At 44.2% G+C, this 21,442-nt stretch overlaps 2 protein-coding genes across 4 annotated transcripts in view; one reads left to right on the forward strand and one right to left on the reverse strand.

Moving 5' to 3' along the window:
- Positions 1-21,442, reverse strand: part of LOC121284411 (NADP-dependent malic enzyme, mitochondrial-like) — a 222,806-nt gene that overhangs the window by 124,453 nt on the left and 76,911 nt on the right. The window contains exon 1 of one of the 3 annotated variants that reach the window (XM_041199853.1): positions 8,361-8,378. The exons of the other annotated variants lie outside the window; for them this stretch is intronic. The gene's annotated coding sequence lies outside the window, so the exon portion shown is untranslated. Of the gene's footprint in view, positions 1-8,360; positions 8,379-21,442 lie in introns of those variants that run through there. 3 annotated transcript variants of the gene reach the window in all.
- LOC121284412 (40S ribosomal protein S28-like) lies at positions 19,393-19,602 on the forward strand. The gene has a single exon (XM_041199854.1). It carries the CDS (start codon positions 19,393-19,395, stop codon positions 19,600-19,602), a length of 210 nt encoding a protein of 69 aa, XP_041055788.1.

The raw sequence follows: 21,442 nt of genomic DNA on the forward strand, positions 1-21,442 counted from the left end.
CGTGATTTAGAGGATGGTGCACTGTTAAAGTTTTAAAAATCAGATTCCCAAACCAAACTTGCCTTCAATCCACCCACTTGCAGCTTTAACTGAAGTCACAATGTGTGTGGGCAGCCAACTTGCTCCAAGGAGGCAGGTTGGTACTTTAAATGTAATAATGAAGCTTGTCATTCACTTTTCAACTTTAACTATGGATGGCCATGTTTCCCAAACCTCAGGACATCCAGCAACAACATCCAGGTGAGGGCTTGGTAGGTCCAGGAGATGAGAGCCTTCATGAACTTTTTGCATTCAGCATGCCTACCCAAGCAACGCATGCGATCAGGCATCCTCCACCACCCTGCCCTGGAGATTTCCCACAAGGCCTTGATCTCACCCCACTGCCCCCAGGCCTCTGACCATCCCCACTCCCCCAGGCCTCCAGACACCCCCACTTGCCCAGGCCTCTGATTTCTCCCCCTATACCACCCTCTTCTGAAGTCTCTGATTTCACTCTGCCCCACAGCCCCCTTTCCCGCCTCCCCTGAAGCCCATTCTCCCCCAGGCCCCATTGCGCAAGATCCTGAATCTGACCTGAGGCCTCCGATTTCCCCTCCTCCCCATACCTCAGGAACAACAGCGCACTCGATCAGCCCCCAGCCAGTTGGTGGCATCACACAACAGCTATGTTAAAACTCCACAGTTTGAGGGGGAATCCTAATTTTCTGACCCCTTTGTTTCTAGTGGGTCAGGTCAGTAAAAACTCAGCCCAACTTTTCAGGTCAATAACCTTTGAACAGAACTGGAGCAGACTGGAGAACAGTTAATGTGGTTTCGCTATTTAAGAAGGGTTGTAGAGATAAGCCAGAGAACTACAGGCCAGTGAGTCTCACGTCAGTGGTAGGGAAACTATTGGAGAAAATTCTGAAGGAGAGAATCTAACTCCACTTGGAGAGGCAAGGTTTGATCAGGGATAGTCAGCATGGCTTTGTCAGAGGGAAGTCATGCCTAACAAACTTGACTGAATTCTTTGAGGAGGTGACCAGGTGTGTAGATGAGGGTAGTGCAGTTGATGTAGTTTATATGGATTTCAGCAAAGCCTTTGACAAGGTCCCACATGGGAGGCTTATAAAGAAGGCAAATGCTCATGGGATACAGGGTAATTTGATAAGATGGATTTAAAATTGGCTTAGTTGTAGAAGACAGAGGGTGATGACAGAAGGATGCTTTAGTGACTGGAAGCCAGTGTCCAGTGGCGTACCACAGGGATCTGTGTTGGGTCCCTTATTATTTGTCATTTATATAAATGACATAGATGACTATGTGGGGGGCAAGATTAGTAAGTTTGCGGATGACACAAAGAGTGGCTGGGTGGTTAACAGTGAGGTTGTGTGTCTTGGGCTACAGGAAGATATGGATGGTCAAATGGGCAGATAAGTGAGAGATGGAAATTAATCCTGAAAAATGTGAGGTGATACACTTTGGAAGGAGTAATTTGGCAAGGAAGTATTCAATGAACGGCATGATACTAGGAAGTTCTGAGGAACAAAGGAACCTTGGCGTGTGTCCATAGATCTCTGAAGGTGGAGGGGCATGTTAGTGGGGTGGTGAAAAAGGCATATGGGACACTTGAGGCATAGATTACAAAAGTAGGGAGGTCATATTGGAGTTGTATAGAACCTTGGCGAGGCCACAGCTGGACCAGTGTGCGCAATTCTGGTGGCCACATTATAGGAAGGATGTGATTGCACTGGAGGGGGTGCAGTGGAGATTCACCAGGATGTTACCTGGGATGAAACATTTAAGTTATGACAAGAGGTTGGATAGACTTGGGTTGTTTTCATTGAAGCAGAGAAGACTGAGGGGCGACCTGATCGAGGTGTGCAAGATTATGAGTCGCATGGACAGGGTGGATAGGGAGCAGCTGTTCCCCTTATTTGAAGGGTCAGTCACGAGAGGGCAGTATTTCAACGTGAGGGGCAAGAGGTTTAGCGGGGGGATGTGAGGAAAAACTTTTTTACCCAGAGGGTGGTGATGGTCTGGAATGCGTTCCTGGGAGGGTGGTGAGGCGGGTTGCCTCACATACTTTAAAAAGTATCTGGATGAGCACTTGGCACGTCATAACATTCAAGGCTATGGGGCAAGTGCTGGTAAATGGGATTAGGTAGGTAGGTCAGATGTTTCTCACGTGTCGGTGCAGACTCGATGGATCGAAGGGCCTCTTCTGCACTGTGTGATTTAGTGATTCTGTGATTCATATCACAGGGAAATGGATGTGATGCAGAAAGGCAGGCAGACCCCAGCGATGAGAACCACCCCGGCCACTCAAGTACCAACAGAAGATCCCCAACCCAAACATCAGTCCTCAAAGTGCCAAGTGCAAAGATGAGGTGCTGTTCCTCAAGTTTGAATTAAGCTTTGCTAAATAGCATAGGAAGCCAAGGACAGAGAAGTGGGAGTGGGATGAAGAAACAGAGGAATGAGTAAACCGAAGCTGAGTATTGAACAGAGATCTACAGCATAGCAATTACCCTTAACCTGGCTCTGAGAAGGAGGAGGAGTGAGGTTGAAAAGTGAGGAAACAGTCGAGTATGCTTGGCAGCAAAAAAGCTCTGATATGAAAGATGACATTGTTGGAACAGACGTTATGGGCAAACTGGGAAATTAGAATTAAATCCACATAGGTATTGATCATTCTTCAAGACTCCCCGCATTTATCTCCATCACTTGCGCTAGGGGGATGAACCATACACATAAATGTCCTTCCTCTACTCCTTGCTTGACACACTTCAATTTATAAACTGGACTGAATGGATTAACCTATAATCTGAACACACAGTGTTAAACTCCAATTATATTGTAACCATTGACTGGAGACTTATCTGCCAGTCCTGGCAACATCCAAGTTGACAAAACATCACACAATCAGCCCACTCTGCAGACAGAAATAATGCAGAGTTTTAGAGTTAAAGTATTACAGCTGTATCATGTTCAAATATACAACCATATAGCCTTTCAACTCACAGTAACCTTATAATCATGTGTCATGGAACCCTAGTGTCATAGAATCATAGAGGTCTACAGCACAGAAAAAGGCCCTTTGGCCCATCAAGTCTGCGCCAATCAAACAAGTACCGAACTATTCTAATCCCATTTTCCAGCACTAGGCCCATAGCCTTATATTTTTGGCATCACAAGTGAACATCCAAGTACTTCTTAAATGTTATGAGGGCTTCTGCCTCTACCACCCTTTCAGGAAGCGTGTTCCAGATTCCCAGCACTCTCTGGGTAAAACAATTCTTCCTCACATCCCTTTTAAACCATCTGCCCCTTAACCTAAATCTATGCCCCCTGGTTGTTGATCCCTCCACCAAGGGGAAAAGTTCCTTCCTGTCTACCCTATCTATGCCCCTCATAATTTTATACACCTCAATCATGTCCCCCCTCAATCGCCTCTGCTCCAGGGAAAATAACCCTAGTCTATCCAATCTCTCCTCGCAACTAAAACTCTCCAGCCCAGGCAACATCCTTGTAAATCTCCTCTGCACTCTCTCTAGTGCAATCACATCCTTCCTATAAAGTGGATTCCAGAGCTGCACGTAATAATCTAGCAGTGGCCTAAACAGCATTTTATACAGTTCCAGCATAACCACCCTGCTCTTATATTCTATGCCTCAGCCAATAAAGGCAAGTATCCCATAAGCCTTCTTCACCACCTTATTTACCTGTCCCGTTACCTTAAGGGACTGGTGGACATGCACACCATGGTCCCTCTGATCCTCGGTACTTCCGAAGGTTCTACCATTCATCATGTATTCCCGTGCCTTGTTTGTCCTGCCCGAGTGCATCACCTCACATTTATCTGGATTAAATTCCATTTGCCACTGATCAGCCCATCTGACCAGCACGTCTATATCCTCCTGTAATCTAAGGCTATCCTCCTCACTATTTACCACCCCACCAATTTTCATGTCATCCGTGAACTTACTGATCAACCCTCCTACATTCAAGTCTAAATCGGTTATAGATACCACAAACAGCAAGGGACCCAACATCGATCCCTGTGGAGCACCACTGGACACAGGCATCCAGTCACAAAAACACCCCTTGACAATCACCTTCTACTTCCAGCCACTCCGCCAATTCCAGATCCAATTTGCCAAATTGCCTTGGATCCCATGTACTCTTAACTTCGTTATCAGTCTCCCATGTGGGACCTTATCAAAAGCCTTGCCGAAGTCAAAGTAGACTACATCAAATACATTGCCCTCATCTACACACCTGGTCACCTCTTCGAAAAATTCAATCAAATTGGTCAGACATGACCACTCCTTAACAAAACCATGCTGACTTGATTAATCCCTGCCTCTTCAAGTGTCAATTAATTCTGTCCCTCAGAATTACTTCCAATAGTTTCCCCATCACTGAGGTTAGACTGACTGACCTGTAGTTCCCTGGTTTATCCCTTCCTCCCTTCTTGAATAACATTCCCACATTGGATGTCCTCCAGTCCTCTGGCACCTCTCCTGTGGCCAGAGAGATATTGAAAATGATGGCCAGCGCCCCTGCTATCTCCTCCCTTGCCTCTCTCAACAGCCTGGGGTACATTTCATCCAGGCCTGGAGATTTATCTATTTTTAAGCCTGCCTGGCTACTTAGAATCTCCTCCCTTTCTGTGCTAATTTCTTTAATTATTTCTCAGTCCTTCTGCCTGATTTCCATACCCACATTGTCCCTCTCACTTGTGAACACCCACACAAAATATTCATTTAGAACCCTACCTACGTCTTCCAGCTCCACACATAAATCACCACTATGGTCCTTAATGGGCCCTACTCTTTCCCTAGTTATCCTCTTACTCTTAAAGTACTTGCAAAATAACTTTGGATTTTCCTTTATTTTACCTGCCAATGATTTTTCATGCCCCATTTTTGCTCTCCTAATTTCCTTTTTAAGTTCCCCCACTACACATTCTATACTCCTCTTGGGCTTCCACTGTTTTCAGCCCTCGATACCTGCCATAAGCCTCCCTTTTTCTCTTTATCCAAAGCTGTATATCCCTCGACATCCAGGGTTCCTTGGATTTGTTGGTCCCACCCTTTGTCTTTACTGGAATATGTTGGCCCTGTACTCTCCCTTTTTCCTTCTTGAATGAGTCCCACTGCTCTGATGCAGATTTACCTAAAAGTAGCTGCTCTCAGTCCACTCGGCCTTCCCTCAATTTAGAACTCTGATTTCTGGCCCATCCTTGTCCTTTTCCATAACAACCTTGAATCTAACGGAGTTATGATCACTATCTGCAAAACGCTCCCCCACTGATGCCTCTACCACTTGCCCGGCTTCATTCCGTAAAATTAATTCCAAGACTGCCCCCTCTCTTGTAGGACCTTCTATGTACTGACGTAAAAAGCTCTCCTGGATGCATTTTAAGAATTCTGCTCCCTCTAAACCTATCACATTGTGGCTAACCCCAGTTAACATTGGGGAAGTTGAAATCCCCCACTATTACTACCCTATTATTTTTACACTTCTCTGAAATTTGCCTATATATCTGCTATTCTATTTCTCACTGACTGTATGAGGGCCTATAGTACACTCCCAGCAATGTGATTGCTCCTTTTTTGTTTTTTAGTTCTACTCATATTGCTTCATTTGAAGAGCCTACTAAGATGTCATCCTTCCTTACTGTTGTAATTGATTCCTTGATCAATATTGTGATACCCCCTCCTCTTTTACCTCCTTTCCCGTCTCGCCTGAAGACCCTATATCCTGGAATATCCTGCCAATCCTGCCCCTCTCTCAACCATGTCTCTGACAGCAACAACATCATACTTCCATGTGTTAATTTGTGCCCTCCACTCATCTGCCTTATTTGTCAGACTCCTTGTATTAAAATAAATACCAGCGATCCGTGCCAAACTCCCTTGTGCCTTAACTGCCTATAATTTCTAAGCCTTCCAGACTTACTTGCTCTCTCTTCTAATTTTGGCTGTGCATATCTCTGTGTGAAGGAGTACTTCCCACTTGCCTGGATGAGTGCAGCTCCAACAACTTGCAAGAAACTCGATACCATACAGGACAAAGCAGCCTGCTTCATCAGCAGCCCATTCACCACCTTGAACATTCACTCCCTCCACCAACACTGCACAGTTGCAGCAAGATGCACTGCTGTAACTCAACTCAAAGGTGCTCCTTCAATAGCACCTTCCAAACCTGAGACCTCTACCACCTAGAAGGACAAGGGCAGCAGATGCATGGGAACATCACCACCTGCAAGTTCCCCTCCAAGCAAAACACCATCCTGACTTAGAACTATATCACTGCTACTTCACTGTCTCTGGGTCAATATCCTGGAACTCCCTTCCTAACAACACTGTGGGTATACCTACACACATGGACTGCAGTGGTTCAAGAAGACAGCTCACCACCACCTTCTCAAGGGCAATTAGGGATGAGCAATAAATGCTGACCATGCCAGCAATGCTCAGATCCCATGAAATTTTTTTTAAAATTTCTGCTCATTTGTTTAGGTGCATAATGCACACACAAAACAATCCTCATATTTATTACGTACCTCGCATCTCTTACAGGCAACACTCCCACCCTGCGCTCAAATCATGGAACAGGGCTCAAACATACTCAGGTAAATTGACTTATGGGTTTTAGGTGGGAAGGTACTAAGTGCTCACTACTGCATTCTATTTCTGATTAACATTACTTCATTGAACTGAACTGGAACTCAGCAGTTGAGGTAACCATTGCTGCTGTGGATCACCCTCTGAACAAAGTGATTCCTTCACAGAACCGCTATTCCCACAACTTCTAGCTGTTGTTGCAGTTTGTTACATGGTTCGCAACCTTTTGTCACCTATCCACTTCTATCTTTACATCTACATAATAAATTTTACATCTGAACTATCGATGAATATTTTGCCAACTTTCCTTATTCCAATGTTCAATTTTCTTCTTAGAGTCATTGAATTATTATGGTACAGGAGGCAGCCAGTGAACCTATTGAGTCCATACTGGCTCTCTGTGGAGCTATCCAGGCACATATCCCCGCTCTATCCCCAAGTTAATTTCTCTCAAGTGCCCATCCAATTTCCTCTTGAAATTCCTGACTGTCTCTGCTTCCATCATCCTTAAAAGCAGAGTTTCAGGTGACTACCACTTGTGCGAAAAAGGTTCTTCTTAAACCCCACCCTATAACAGAGTTGGGGGGGGGGCGTTTAAATTTTTAAAAGTGGGAAACCCAACACAGCACAAACATGCCCACTTCCAATTTAACTGAGGTTATCAGGTGAGGAAGCCGCTCTTGAGAAGTTAGTCAGCAATTATAATAATTGCATAAAGTTGTGCCCCTCAGATTTTAGTGGTCGTGTAGATTTAATGGCTGCAGGCTAGCTTTCCGAGGGTTCAGGAAAACCATCAGTTGGGATGAGAGAACTCACAGATCCAACAAGTAATTAAATACTTTTCCAGCACCGCTTGTAGCCACTTGTAGCCATTCCCTGACAACCTGCCACAATCTCCAACACCCCTGCACTCCCCCCCACCACCCAGTCAACTGTCATGGAGATACAAGACGGGGCGAGATACAGGATGGGGTGAGATACGGGATGGGGCGAGATACGGGAAGGGGAGGACGGGGTGAGATATGGGACGGGGTGAGATATGGGACGGGGCGAGATACGGGACGGGGCGAGATACGGGACGGGGTGAGGTACGGGACGGGGTGAGATACGGGAAGGGGTGAGATACGGGAAGCGGAAGACGGGGTGAGATACCAGACGGGGTGAGATACGGGACGGGGTTAGATACGGGACTGGGTGAGATACGGGACGGGGTGAGATACGGGACGGGGTGAGATACGGGAAGGGGGGTGAGATACGGGACGGGGTGAGATACAGGAAGGGGGGTGAGATACGGGAAGGGGTGAGATACGGGAAGGGGTGAGATACGGGAAGGGGGGTGAGATACGGGAAGGGGTGAGAGACGGGAAGGGGGGTGAGATACGGGAAGGGGGGGTGAGATACGGGACGGGGTGAGATACGGGAAGGGGGGTGGGATACGGGAAGGGGGGTGAGATACGGGACGGGGTGAGATACAGGACAGTGGGAAGGGAGGGTAAATCCCTCGCGCAGAACTCAATGACTTTTTAAATGACTGGCTGGTCACCATTCCTGAGTGTTCACTGGATCACCCACTGCTTAATTTGCTCGAATTCACTTTGCAGCCATGAGTCAACACTATATCTGAGCAGCAAAGCTGCTTCGAGACTTCCTAATAAACGCTCACGTTCTGTTCCCCACATCTCATTCAGCAATACAAAATGTCAGCCTGGTAAACAATGAAGATAATGAGTCAGCCAAGTCTCTTACACAGGGGATGAATTATGTCCTTCATCATGATCCCCATGTTTTTTCCTTCCCCCCAACTTCTCTTCAGTTCCTGGAAACAAGAAAAAAATTCAGTTGAGGTCCTCCCATTGTATCCAGTAGCAGCTCTGCATTTCCCACAATTCCTGGCTGTTAGAAGTTGTCACTGTTCCCTCCCTGCCTCCCCATAAAAATTTGGAGCCACAAAGTCCCTCTCCTCAGCTCTGAACAAATCCACAGCAGACCCTCTAATATTTTTAGCTTATCTTCCAAGCACCTTATTCAGTACTTGCTAATTATAAGTATCTATGATTTCACATTAAAGGAAAATTGCCTTGTTATCGTCATCCACTGTTTAGCTTAATGTACATAACATCATTTTCAAAAATTACCCTGATGAATTAACTTAATAAACAAATGTCTAAGTTGCAATTTTAGTTTATTTGTTCCAGTAAATCAACAAATGGACTGCCTGTCCTATTGTTTATAGTTATTATCCTTCGCCCACGTCTGTCTGCACACTGATGGGAACATTTTTATATCTATTTACAGAAAGTCTCACAGCTATCCCAGTTTTAAGTAGCAACCCAAACTACTTGAAAAAATTACCCATTATCAACAACATTGCTGAAAAATGACCACTCCTATACGAAAAGGAGTATCATGTACTTGAATGGTGAAATTTGTCTCTATCCAATCCAGCAGCTTGGATGATGGTGTTAGTGCATATAGTGGTTGTCAGCAGTGCAGCACAATATTAACTACAGTGGCACTTGCTGCAAAACTCTGCTTTTGCTTTTTTTTATCCTTAAGCTGCAAGGCAATGACTGTGAAATTTGATAAGATACAAAAACAGGCACAGGAATTGCAAAGTGCAATGAACCTGCATCCACCGATTCTGAAATAAAAACAAAAATAGCTGGAAAAGCTCAGCAGGTCTGATAGCATCTGTGGAGAGGAAGACAGAGTTAACATTTTGGGTCTGTATGACTCTTCATCAGAACTAAAGAAAAATAAAAATGAAATGACACACTGGTCCTCCGGGACACCCTGGTCCACTCCTCCATCACCCCCTACACCTCAACCCCCTCCCATGGCACCTTCCCATGCAACTGCAGAAGGTGCAACACCTGCCCGTTTACTTCCGCCCTCCTCACCGTCCAAGGACCCAAACACTCCTTTCAAGTGAAACAGCACTTCACTTGCACTTCCCTCAATTTAGTCAACTGCATTTGCTGCTCCCAATGCGGTCTCCTCTACACTGGAGAGACCAAATGCAGATAGGGTGACTGCTTTGCAGAATACCTTTGGTCTGTCCGCAAGCATGACCCAGACCTCCCTGTCGTTTGCCATTTCAACACACCACCCTACTTTCGTGCCCACATGTCCACCCTTGCCCTACTGCAATGCTCCAGTGAAGCTCAACGCAAACTGGAGGAACAACACCTCATCTTCCGATTAGGCACTTCCGGACTTAACAGTGAGTTCAACAACTTCAAATCATGAACTCTCTCCTCCGTCCCCACCCCATTTCCAATCCCCCTTTTTTCTAATAATTTATATATTTTTAAAAAATATTTTTCTTTTCCCACCCAATTCTATTATTATTTTTAAATTTATTTCCATCCATTGTTTTATTTTCACCTTTTAGCCCATTTCGATCCTTTCCCCCACCCCACCTTGACTATGGCTATCTGTCACTTGCTCGTCCTGCTTTCTACCCTTAATGTCACCATTAGCACCTCCTTTAGCTAATATCACCACCGTCAACACCCCTTTGTCCTTTTGTCTATGACATCTTTGGCAATCTCTTCTTTGCCTCCACCTATCACAGGACCTCTATACAGCTCCACCTGCCCCACCCCCCTCAACCAGCTTATATTTCACCTCTTTTCTATTTTTCTTTAGTCCTGATGAAGAGTCATATGGACTTGAAACACTAACTCTGTCTTCCTCTCCACAGATGCTGTCAGACCTGCTAAGCTATTTTTGTTTTTATTTCAGATTTCCAGCATCCGCAGTATTATATTTTTATCCACCGATTCTGATGCAGGCAAACTTTGTCTGCTTGCTCATTTAAATGATTGTAGCACGCAGCCATCATTACTCGTGCTGTTGAGTGGCTGCATACCTGAGCAGGGGACAGAAAATCATGAGAGGTTAGCAGCACTGAAAGCTAGCTGCATCTCCTGAAGGCATGATGCATTGTGGTGGCAGCAGGTACTGGAGCAGGTTACAGAACAGTATGTGAGCTAGAAAAACACCAAATGATGGCACAATATTGCAGAGGACGTGCTCCAAGATTTTCCAATGCTTTACTCGAGGCCTTGATCAAGGTGTAGAGGAAGAGAGATGCCATCAACCCGATTAGGACCAGGAGGTCCTTCAGCTGAACTTTCAGAAGGCAATGAGACCAGACAACCATGGCAGTCAATGTCAGGAATCCAGCCCTGAGGACCTAGATGCAGCGCTGTAAGAAATTCAATGACCTCATAAAACTGGTCAAGATCAGTAAATGCATCTTCAAATGCTATATCCCACCAAGTGCCCCATTAGCTTCAGACACTGCTTAATGTACCACCGCCCTATCATTCACCTACCAATCTCTATCAATCACAGCTCATGCTGAAAATTTACAGCTTCGCCTCACCCTCACACACTGAGCACTGTTGCAAGTCTCACAGCCACATCTTGCAGCACGCACACACTGTCAGCTATCCAATCATGGCAGCCACATCACCCAAACATATTGCTCCACACTCACTAACACATTCTTGCATGATAAGGTGGCGCATGAACTCAGGCAGCAGCACCTAACTGACGTGTCAGATGGTATTCGCCATCATTCAAGTGGTAGTGGTTGGTGGTAGGACTAAAGCCAATAGGGAATTCAGTTTTTACCCAAAAAGTGGTGAGACTGTAGAACTCACCACCACAGGTAGTGATGACAGAACCTTCAAACCTAATCCTCCTTCTCACATTCTACTATATCTGGATACCAGTATTGAAGCTGCAGATATATATACTTTTTTATTCATTCATGGGATGTAGGCATCGCTGGCTAGGCCAGCATTTGTTGCCCACCCCTAATTGCCCTCGTTCGGGGGCATTTAAGAGTCAACCACATTGCTGTGGGTCTGGAGTCACTTGTAGGCCAGACCAGGTAAGGACAGTAGATTTCATTCTCTCAAGGGCATTAGTGTACCAGATGGGTTTTTACAACAATCGACAATGGTTTCATGGTCATCATTAGACTTTTAATTCCAGATTTTTATTGAATTCAAATTCCACCATCTGCCATGGCGGGATTTGAACCCGGGTCCCCAAAGCATTACCCTGGGTCCCTGGATTACTAGTTCAGTGACAATACACTATGCCATCGTCTCCCCGCATGCATGTCTTGCTGTCCTTCACTCCCCTCACACAACCCACCCTTGTGCCATTTTTCCTTTCAGATACCGAAGAACGCAACTTAACCAGGCAGTGGTGGAAGAGTAGGGAGACAATGAAGAAGAAACAACATCATTACTTATTCTCTCACACTCAGCCACCAGCTCACTGAAGGGTGAGGTCCTACAAGGGTTCTACTGCAAGGACTCAGTTGAGACTTTAGATGAGTTGGTCTACAGGAAAAAACAAATAGCTATGCATTCTGAACGGCTTGCTGCATTGCCTGGCCTGCCAGAAAGTCTGCTATCACTGTCAAGGAGCACAGAACCAAACTGGCCAGGTGCCACTGACATCAGGTAGCTCAAACCTGCTATGCTCTCAGGATAGCAGCATTTGTCCTCCCACCACTGCCACTCTGCCAGCACGTTTGTTGCTGCCTGTCAGCCAGCTAACCCAGGATGCTAACACCCATGACAACGTGATGATGTCCAAAGCCAAGCCTCCTGCAGCAAAGCTGCTCGAGTTCATCCTGCAAGGCCATCTTCGGTCTCTCCTACTGCAAGTCAGCAGCATTCCACCAGCCATGCTACAGCCATTGGAGTAGCACTGCATAGGAGTATTAGGACAGACAAAGGCATATGGTAGACGGGCACCGAGGCAGTCCACAAGGATATAGTTGACTTTTGTATGGGGTATTAATGGTTTGATTGATAAAGTTAGTTTGGAATTTTTTGTGGTGGCTTTTATTTCAGCATTGACCAAGAAGATGCTGAGGCAGTCAATAAGAGTGAAAGTAAGATGTGAAACTTTTAATGAATGAAGACTTGGGTCACGTTCACTGGCACTACGCCAGACGAGTGCAATGCACTCAAAACCAACCTTGCAACATTCTGGTTGGAGTCATGCAGGTACACATTCCAGGTGAGAAAACAAAAATGCCAGCCTATGGTAGCCAGTTACCTCAGCTGCATCAAATCCTGGATTTTTTCACAGGTACTGGAGTGCACTTAAGTCAATTAGCTAGAGTGGCTAGCCAGTTCTGCACTCACTAGCTTGAGATTTCACAGAATCATAGAATCGGACATCACAGAAAACAATCATGACCCACTGAGTCAGTGCCAGCTTTGTCGCGAGTAATCTAATTGGCCCAAATCCCTGCTCTTCCCCCATATCCCTGCAATTTTATCTCCTTCAAGTATTTATCCAACTTCCTAAGATTGAGTCTGTGTTCACAGGGAGTACTCGGAATACATTCCAAATCCTGATCACTTGTTGCATAAGAAAGTTTGTTCTCCAGTCACCTACCATTCCGTTGCAAGTTTAGCAAATGGGAGAAAATCATGAGCTGATTAGCACAGAATCAGAAAGACCAATGCCTCTGTACATAGTCAGGGCTGTTAATCACATAGGATTACATAGGGTATACCACACAGATATGGTCCATTCGGACCACCCAGTTCCTTGATGTTTAAGCTTCACTCAAGCCCTCTTCCACTTTTCTTCATCTAAATCTACCATCGTAACCCTCTAATCCGTTGTCCCTCAAATGCTTGCCTAAGTTCCCCTCAAATGCATCTGTACTGTACTCCTTGTGATAGTGAGTTTCACAGTCTCACCACTCTGAGTGAGAATATCACTACTGAATTCCCTATTGGATTTCTTAGTAACTATCTTATATTGATGACGTCTAGTTATGCTCTTCCCCACATGAGGAAACATTCTCTCTATATCCACTCTGTCAAAATCTTTCATAATTTTTGAGACTTCTATTAGGTCACCCCTCAGCCTTCTTTTTTCGAGAGGAAAGAGACCCAGCCAGTCAATCCTTTCCTAATATGTATACCTATACATTTCTAATATAATCCTTGTAAATCTTTTCTGCATCCTCTTCAGTGCCCTTGTAACCTTTTTATATTATGGCAACTAGAACTGCATGCAGTACTCTTAAGTGTGGTCTAACAAAGGTTTGATACAGATTGAGCATAATTTGCTGCTTTTGCTTTCTACTCCTCTAGAAATAAAAACTAGTACATGGTTTGCTTTTCTTTTATGGCCTTGCTAACCTGTGGTGCAACTTTTAGTGATTGAAGTATTTGTCCTCAGAGATCCCTTTGTTCCTCTACTCCACCTAGGATTGTACTTCCAAATAATAAGTGATCTCTCTACCAAAACGTGCTACCTCACATTTCTCTGTGTTGAGCTTCATTTGCCGATTATTTGCCCAATCTGCAAATTTATGTAATCCTTTGCAGTTCTCCTCAGTAATGACTATCACCTCTAATTTGGTGTCATCTGCAAATTTAAAAATTAGGTTCTGGATGCCAAAGTCCAAATTGTTAACGTAAATAATGAACAGTAGTGGTCCCATCACTGATCCTTGTGGAACACCACTTCTGCCACTCTGAATAACGTCCTAATCTCCCACTTCCTGCTTTCTGTCTTCTATGTAATCAGGCCAATATGAGTCTGTTTGCCTATAGTGAAGTCAAAGCAGCCGATTGTTAAAGAGCAATTTCCCAATATCCAGAGACATTGGGAAAAAATTAGGACATTTTAAAAGATTTAACTCATCATTTGATTCTTTTTCCTGTGAATTTAGAAATGTATATCAATTTAATAGTATGGCTCAAAAGAAGCGAAATAAGAGATCCTACCTGGGGTATGAAACAAATTAAAAATTTAAACCTGATCTAAAATATACATCCTTTTTTTTGTGACATTTGCCAAGTTCTATTCATTGCAGCATCCTCAGAATTAGAGGATGCCCCTTTTAGAGACAGAAACATCCTTAGTATTACATCTTTGAATTCTTATCTATATGGTCATAGTTAAACCAAACATTGTTAAACAGTTGTCAGCTTGTGCAGACTTTTAAAAATTGATTAGAATTAGACATGTAGCTAGAAAATAAAATTCTAAAGCAACAGTCCATCCAACTTAGGCAACCCAAACAGTAACAACAAGACAGAAATATGTCCCACCCGCGTTGTTGTACTAAAGTTGAAACAGTACTGCTTCCCAACCAGAACACCATGTTAGGAAGTAGCAAGAGAATGTTGGTTACAAATTGACATTTATATTCCGTTCGGGACCGCAAAGATCCAGGCAACCATGCCGCAGTGAGACGGAGACTGAGTGAGTCACGAATTAGGTTCACGAGGTAAGTCATTTTCAGGTTTAAACTGTCGATTAAGAATCAAGATCTTACCATAGTGCTAACCTTCAAGTAAGTTAGGTTAGCTTGTTAAACAGAGAAATGCTTGGAGTGGCAGTTATCTGTCAATCACCTGAAAGCAGTTGGTTCAAGTGGTGTTAATTACTGTAGCAGGAAGCTAAACTAGCTAGTGACTCATCAGAGGGTCTATAAGAGATACAGGCTTTTCAAACTGCATGGTCAGTAAGGGGCTCATAAGGAGATGGGTGACTATGCTGCAGGGAGACAGAGACTGAGTGAGTCGCAAATTAGGTTCACGTGGGAAAGAGGTGTGCTATACCTAGAAATTTTAAGTTAATTAAGTGAGTAATTAATTTAACTAAATTAATTTAACGAAATAGCATAAGTAACAATGGCAAGACAGGTGTTATGTTGCAGCTGTGGAACATTGGAACCTTTAGATGCCAAGGCGATCCATGACAATGTCATGAAGCTATTAATGTATATAATATTATTGGAAAATATTTTTCTTTTAAAATAGAGGTTTAGTCTGTGGGTGTGTCCTAATTGGGTTAAAGTCAGCTAGTCTGGGTGCTTTGATATGTATTAGTTTTGAGATGTAAACAGAGAGGTAGAGTGCATTTGCATTTTTTTGAATAGAGCATTCAAGAAGTGGGGTGAAAACTGATGCCTATCTAGCAGCTACCAAGCAATATGTTTATATTACTAATAAAATTGTACAATGAAAGGGGTTTTATTGTTAGAGAGGATTAGTTCAGAGGTTGGTGATACAATAAGAATTTACATACAATGGGGGTGATAGCTATAACTTCAGCAGTTGTGTGTGTGCAGGGCAGAGACAATGTAAGATCAAAAGACAGTTGTAAGCCTCCAACTGTCTCCACAGGAACCAAAATAAAAAGAACCTCATCTTGAATGCGTAAGGTGAAAATGTTTTGTCTGGTGTCTGGTTAAGTCTATGGGTTGCTGTTGCCTTAATGGTAGTTAGTTTGGGAATTTGTTAAAAGTTATAATAGTAGTAATTTGAAGCCATGTGTATATATATTTTAACCTGTGTAAATTAATAAAATATTTCATTTAGTTTAATGTAAAGCCTCGAGATATGGTGGTCTGATTTCTGAATTTAGAGTCGCATCTCAAACATAACACTTAAAATTATAGGTTATGGCAGTTGTTTAAAGTTTCCTTCTGGGATTTTTAAATAACTCCACTTTAGCAACTGCATCGGTCATAACAGACAAACATGTGTGCAGAAAGTGTAAGCACCAGAGGAATTCCGGATCAGGATTATTGACCTGGAAGCTGAACTGCAGATACACTGCGCAACATAAGGGAGGTGGAGAAATACCCGGACACTTCGATCCAGAATACGGTTGCGCCTCTTAGAATAGGGTCATCTATTTTGGTCAGCAGTGAGGGACAAGAGGATGTGACTGTCAGTAAGGCAGGTACTGGGACCGAGCAGACAGCAGTGGAGGGGCTACAGACTTTGCAACTGTCAAACAGGTTTGAGGTGCTCACAACCTGTGTGAACAAAAATGAGGTCTGCATGGTGGATGAGCAGGCTGGCCGTGGCACCATAGTACAGTAAGCCATTCAAGCAGGAGGGGCAAACAGGAATGTAGGGGATAGTATAGTAAGGGGGATTGACACTGTTCTCTGTAGCAAAGTGCGAGAGTCTAGAAGGCTGCGTTGCGTGCCCAGTGCCTGGGTTTGGGACATAGGCTCAGGGCTGGAGAGGAACTTGCAGTGGAAGATGGAAGGTCCAGTCACTGTAGTCCATGTAACTACCAATGACATACGCAGGGCAAGGAAGGAGACTCTGCACAGTCAGTACGAGCAGCTCAGTACCAAATTAAGAAGCAGAACCTCAAAGGTAATAATCTCTGTATTATTACCTGTGCCACATGCAAATTGTCATAGGGCAAATAAGATTAGAAAGGTGAATGCGCAGCTAAAAGACTCGTATGGGAGAAGTGGATTCCGGTTTGTGCAGCACTGGCACCAGTGCTGAGGAAAATGGGCACTGTACCATTTGGACGGTCTATGCCTGAACCATGCTGTGACGTGTATTCTTGCGAATCACATAACTAGGGAAGTTGAGAGGGCTTTAAACTAAACAAAGGGGGGGTTGAGGGATCAAGCTTCAGTAGATGAGGCAAATCAAGGGCTAGATTCAAAGCAGGAGACTGTAATAGTAATATGGGAAATGAAGGTCATAGAATAGCAGGAAGGGACAGAAAGATAAAACCTCAGAATACAGCAATAGTCAGGACCAGATGATACAAGGATAACAAAAAGACAAAACTAAAGGCTCTGTATCTGAAAGCAGGTAGCATTCATAACAAAGTAAATGACTTGATATTGCACACTAAAGTAAATAAATATGACTGATCACCTTTATGGAGATGTGGCTGCAGGATGATGAGAATTAGGTCCTGAATACTGAGGAGTATATGATATTCAAAAATAAGAAACTAGTTAAAGGTGAAGGGGTCACATTGTTGATCAAGGATGGCATTGGCACAATAGTTAGAGATGACCTTGGTTCAGGAGATCAGGATGTAGAATCGGTTTGGATGGAAATGAGGAATAGTAGGGGAAAGAAGTCACTAGTGGGAGTGGTCTATAGGCCCCCTAACAGTAATCACAATGTAGGACCAGGTATACAAGAAGAAATATTGGGGGCTTGTGATAAAGGGATAGCAATAATGAGTGATTTTAATCTACATATAAACTGGAAAATTCAGACCGGCAGTAGTAGCCTGGATAAGGAGTTCACAGAATGCTTTTGAGATAGTTTATTTTTAACTGCAGCATGTTCTGGAACCAACCAGAGCGCAAGTTGATATTGTGTAATGTGACAGGATTAATTAATGACCTCAGAGTGAAGGCACCCCTAGGTAGCAACAACCACAATAAAATTGAATTTTACATCCAGTTTGAAAGGGAGAAGAGTGGGCCGAAGACTACTATTTTAAACTTAAATAAGGGCAACCATATGGGCATGGAAGCTGAGCTAACTGAAGTGAACTGGGATACTAGGCTAATGGATAGATCAACAGGGAAGCAGTGGTAGACATTTAAGGGGATATTTCAGGATACTCAGGATAACTATATTCCTACTATAAAGAAAAATTCTAAGGGGAGGACCCACCATCTATGGTTAACTAAAGAAGTTAAGGAAAGCATCAAACTTAAGGAAAAAGCATAAAACTCTGCAAAGACGAGTGGCAGGTCAGAATACAAAGAATTGCAGAGGATGATTAAAAGGTTAATCAGGAGAAATAAATTAGGGTATGAGGGGAAACCCAACTAGAAACATAAAACCAGATAGCAAGAGTTTACACAAGTATTTAAAAAGGAAAAGAGTAAGTAAAGTGAGTGTTGGTCCTCTAGGGAGTGACAGTGGGGAGTTAATAGCAGATAATAAAGGAAATGGCACATGAAATGAACAAATATTTTGCATCTGTCTTCACTACAGAGGATACAAAAAACATTCTGATAATAGCTGTAAATCAGGGGACGGAAGGGAGAGGGGAACTTGGTGAAATTACAGTCACCAGGGAAGCGGTACTGAGCAAACGGAGCTGTGGGCTAACAAGTCTCTGGGTCCAAATGGACTCCATCCTGGGATCTTAAAAGAGGTGGTGAATGAGGTAGTAGATGTGTTGGTGTTAATTTTCCAAAACATGCCAGATTCTGGATAGGTTCAATCAGATTGGAAAGCAGCAAATATCACCCTTCTGTTCAAGAGAGAGAATCAGAAAACAGGAAACTATAGGCCAGTTAGTTTGATGGCTGTGGTGGGAAAGGTGTTTGAATCGATCATTAAAGGGGTTATCGCTAGGCACTGAGAGAAACTCAGATAATCGGGAAGAGTCAGCATGGTTTTATGAAAGGGAAATCATGTTTAACCAATTTATTGGATTCCTTTGAAGGAGTAACATGCGCTGTGGATAAAGAGGAGTCGCTAGATATACTGTGCTTGGATTTCCAGAAGGCATTTATAAGGTGCCACATCAAAGGTTATTGCGGAAAATAAAAGCTCGTGGTGTAGGGGGTAACATATTAGCATGGATAGAAGATTGGCAGAAAACAGAATGCAAAAATGGGTCAGGATGTGAGGAGCGGACTCCTGCAGGGGTCTGTGCTGGGGCCTCAACTTTTTACAATTTATATCAATGAGTTAGATGAAGGCATGGTAGCTAAATTTGCAGATGACACAAAGATAGGGAGGAACGTATGTGGTGAAGAGGACATAACGAAGTTGCAGACAATGGCATAGTGTTATTGTTGCTGGATTAGTAATCCAGAAACCTAGGCTAATGCTCTGGATGGACCCGGGTTTGAATCCTGACACAGCAGGTGGTGGAATGTGAATTCAATAAAAATCTGGAATTAAAAGTCTAAGGATGTCCATGAAACCATTGTTGTAAAAACCCATCTGGTTCACTTGCCGCTGCCATCATGGAGGGTCCACAGACTCAGACTGTCAAACTGGCCTGGGTTACTAAAGTTCTTGGAAGGACGGGATCCCAGGGACAGTGTACTCAGGTCTGTGTGGAATTTATAGATGCCAGCAACCGAACCATCATTCGAAATGTGAAAGGACCAGTCCGTGAGGGAGATGTGCTCACACTTTTGGAATCTGAGTGTGAAGTGAGAAGATTACGATAACAGATCATCAAAACTGATGCCAGCTGAAGCCGCCATCAAAGTAATTGGTTATGGACATTTTCACAAAGTTTTTTTGACAAAATGGGCCAATAAACATTATAAGTAAGTAATTTAAAAAAAAAATCCTCTAGGGAAGGAAATCTGCTGCCCTTACCTGGTCGCACCCACATGTGACTCCAGACGCACAGCAATGTTGCCCTCCGAAATGGCCTAGCAAGCCACTCAGTTGTATCAAACCACTACAAAGCCTCAAAAAATGAATGAAAATGGACCGATTACCTGATACCGACCTCGGCACTGGAAATGACAGTGGCAAGCTCAGCCCTGTTGACCCTGCCATGTCCTCCTTATTAACATCTGGGGGCTAGTGACAAAATTGGGAGAGCTGTGTCACAGACTAGTCAAGCAACAGCCTGACATAGTCAACCTCACATCATCATATCTTACAGATAATGTCCCAGACACCAACATCACCATCCCTGGGTATGACCTGTCCCACCAGCAGGACAGACCCAGCAGAGGGGCACAGTGGTAACAGTCGGGAGGGAGCTGCCCTGGGAGTCCTCAACATTGACTCCGGGCCCCATGAAGTCTCATGCCATTAGGTCAAACATGGGCAAGGAAGCCTCCTGCTGATTACCACGTACTGCCCTCCCTGAGCTGATGAATCAGTGCTCCTCCATGTTGAACACCAACTGGAAGAAGCACTGAGGGTGGCAAGAGTGCAGGATGTATTCTGGGTTGGGGACTTCAATGTCCATCACCAAAAGTAGCACTGCTGATCGAGCTGGCCGAGTCTTAAATGACATCGCTGCTAGGCTGGGTTGGCAGCAGGTGGTGAGGGAGCCAACAAGAGGAAAAAACATACTTGACCTCATCCTCACCAACCTGCCTGCTGCAGGTGCATCTGTCCATGACAGCATCGGTAGGAATGACCACAGCACAGTTGTTGTGGAGACGAAGTCCCGCCTTCACACTGAGGATACCCTCCATCATGTTGTGTGGCACAACCACCATGCTAAATGGGATAGATTTCGAACAGATCTAACAACTCAAGACTGGGCATCATGAGGCCCTGTGGGCCATCAGCAGCACCAGAATTGTACTCGAACACAATCTGTAACCTCATGACCCGGCAAATCCCCCACTCTACCGTTACTATCAAGCCAGGGGATCAACCCTGGTTCAATGAAGAGTGCAGGAGGGCATGCCAGGAGCAGCACCAGGCATACCTAAAAATGAGATATCAACCTAGTGAAGCTATAACACAGGACTACTTGTGTGTCAAACAGTATTACCAGTAAGTGATGGACAGAGCTAGCAATCCTACAACCAACAGATCAGATCTAAGCTTTGCAGTCCTGCCACATCCAATCGTGAATGGTGGTGGACAATTAAACAGCTCACTGAAGGAGGAGGCTCCACAAATATCTCCATCCTCAATGATGGGGGAGCCCAGCACATCAGTGCAAAAGGCTAAAGCATTTGCTACAATCTTCAGCCAGAAGTGCCGAGTGGATGATCCATCCTGGCCTCCTCCAGATGTCCCTAGCATCACAGATGCCAGTCTTCAGCCAATTCGATTCACTCCATGTGATATCAAGAAATGGCTGGAGGCACTAGATATTGCAAAGGCTATGGGCCCTGACAATATTCCAGCATTAGTACTGAAGACTTATGCTCCAGAGCTTGCCACGCCCCAAGCCAAGCTGTTCCAGTACAGCTACAAGAGTGTCTTCTACCCAGCTATGTGGAAAATTACTCAGGTATGTCCTGTGCACAAAATACAGGACAAATCTATCCCGGCCAATTACCACCCAATTAGTCTACTCTCCATCAA

The sequence above is a fragment of the Carcharodon carcharias genome, chromosome 11 (assembly GCF_017639515.1).
Source record: "Carcharodon carcharias isolate sCarCar2 chromosome 11, sCarCar2.pri, whole genome shotgun sequence".
In the NCBI taxonomy this organism is placed as follows: domain Eukaryota; kingdom Metazoa; phylum Chordata; class Chondrichthyes; order Lamniformes; family Lamnidae; genus Carcharodon; species Carcharodon carcharias.

Bases quoted from the DNA above. Each gene is read 5' to 3' on its own strand.
- LOC121284412 (XM_041199854.1), top strand. From the start codon at position 19,393: ATGGAGGGTCCACAGACTCAGACTGTCAAACTGGCCTGGGTTACTAAA.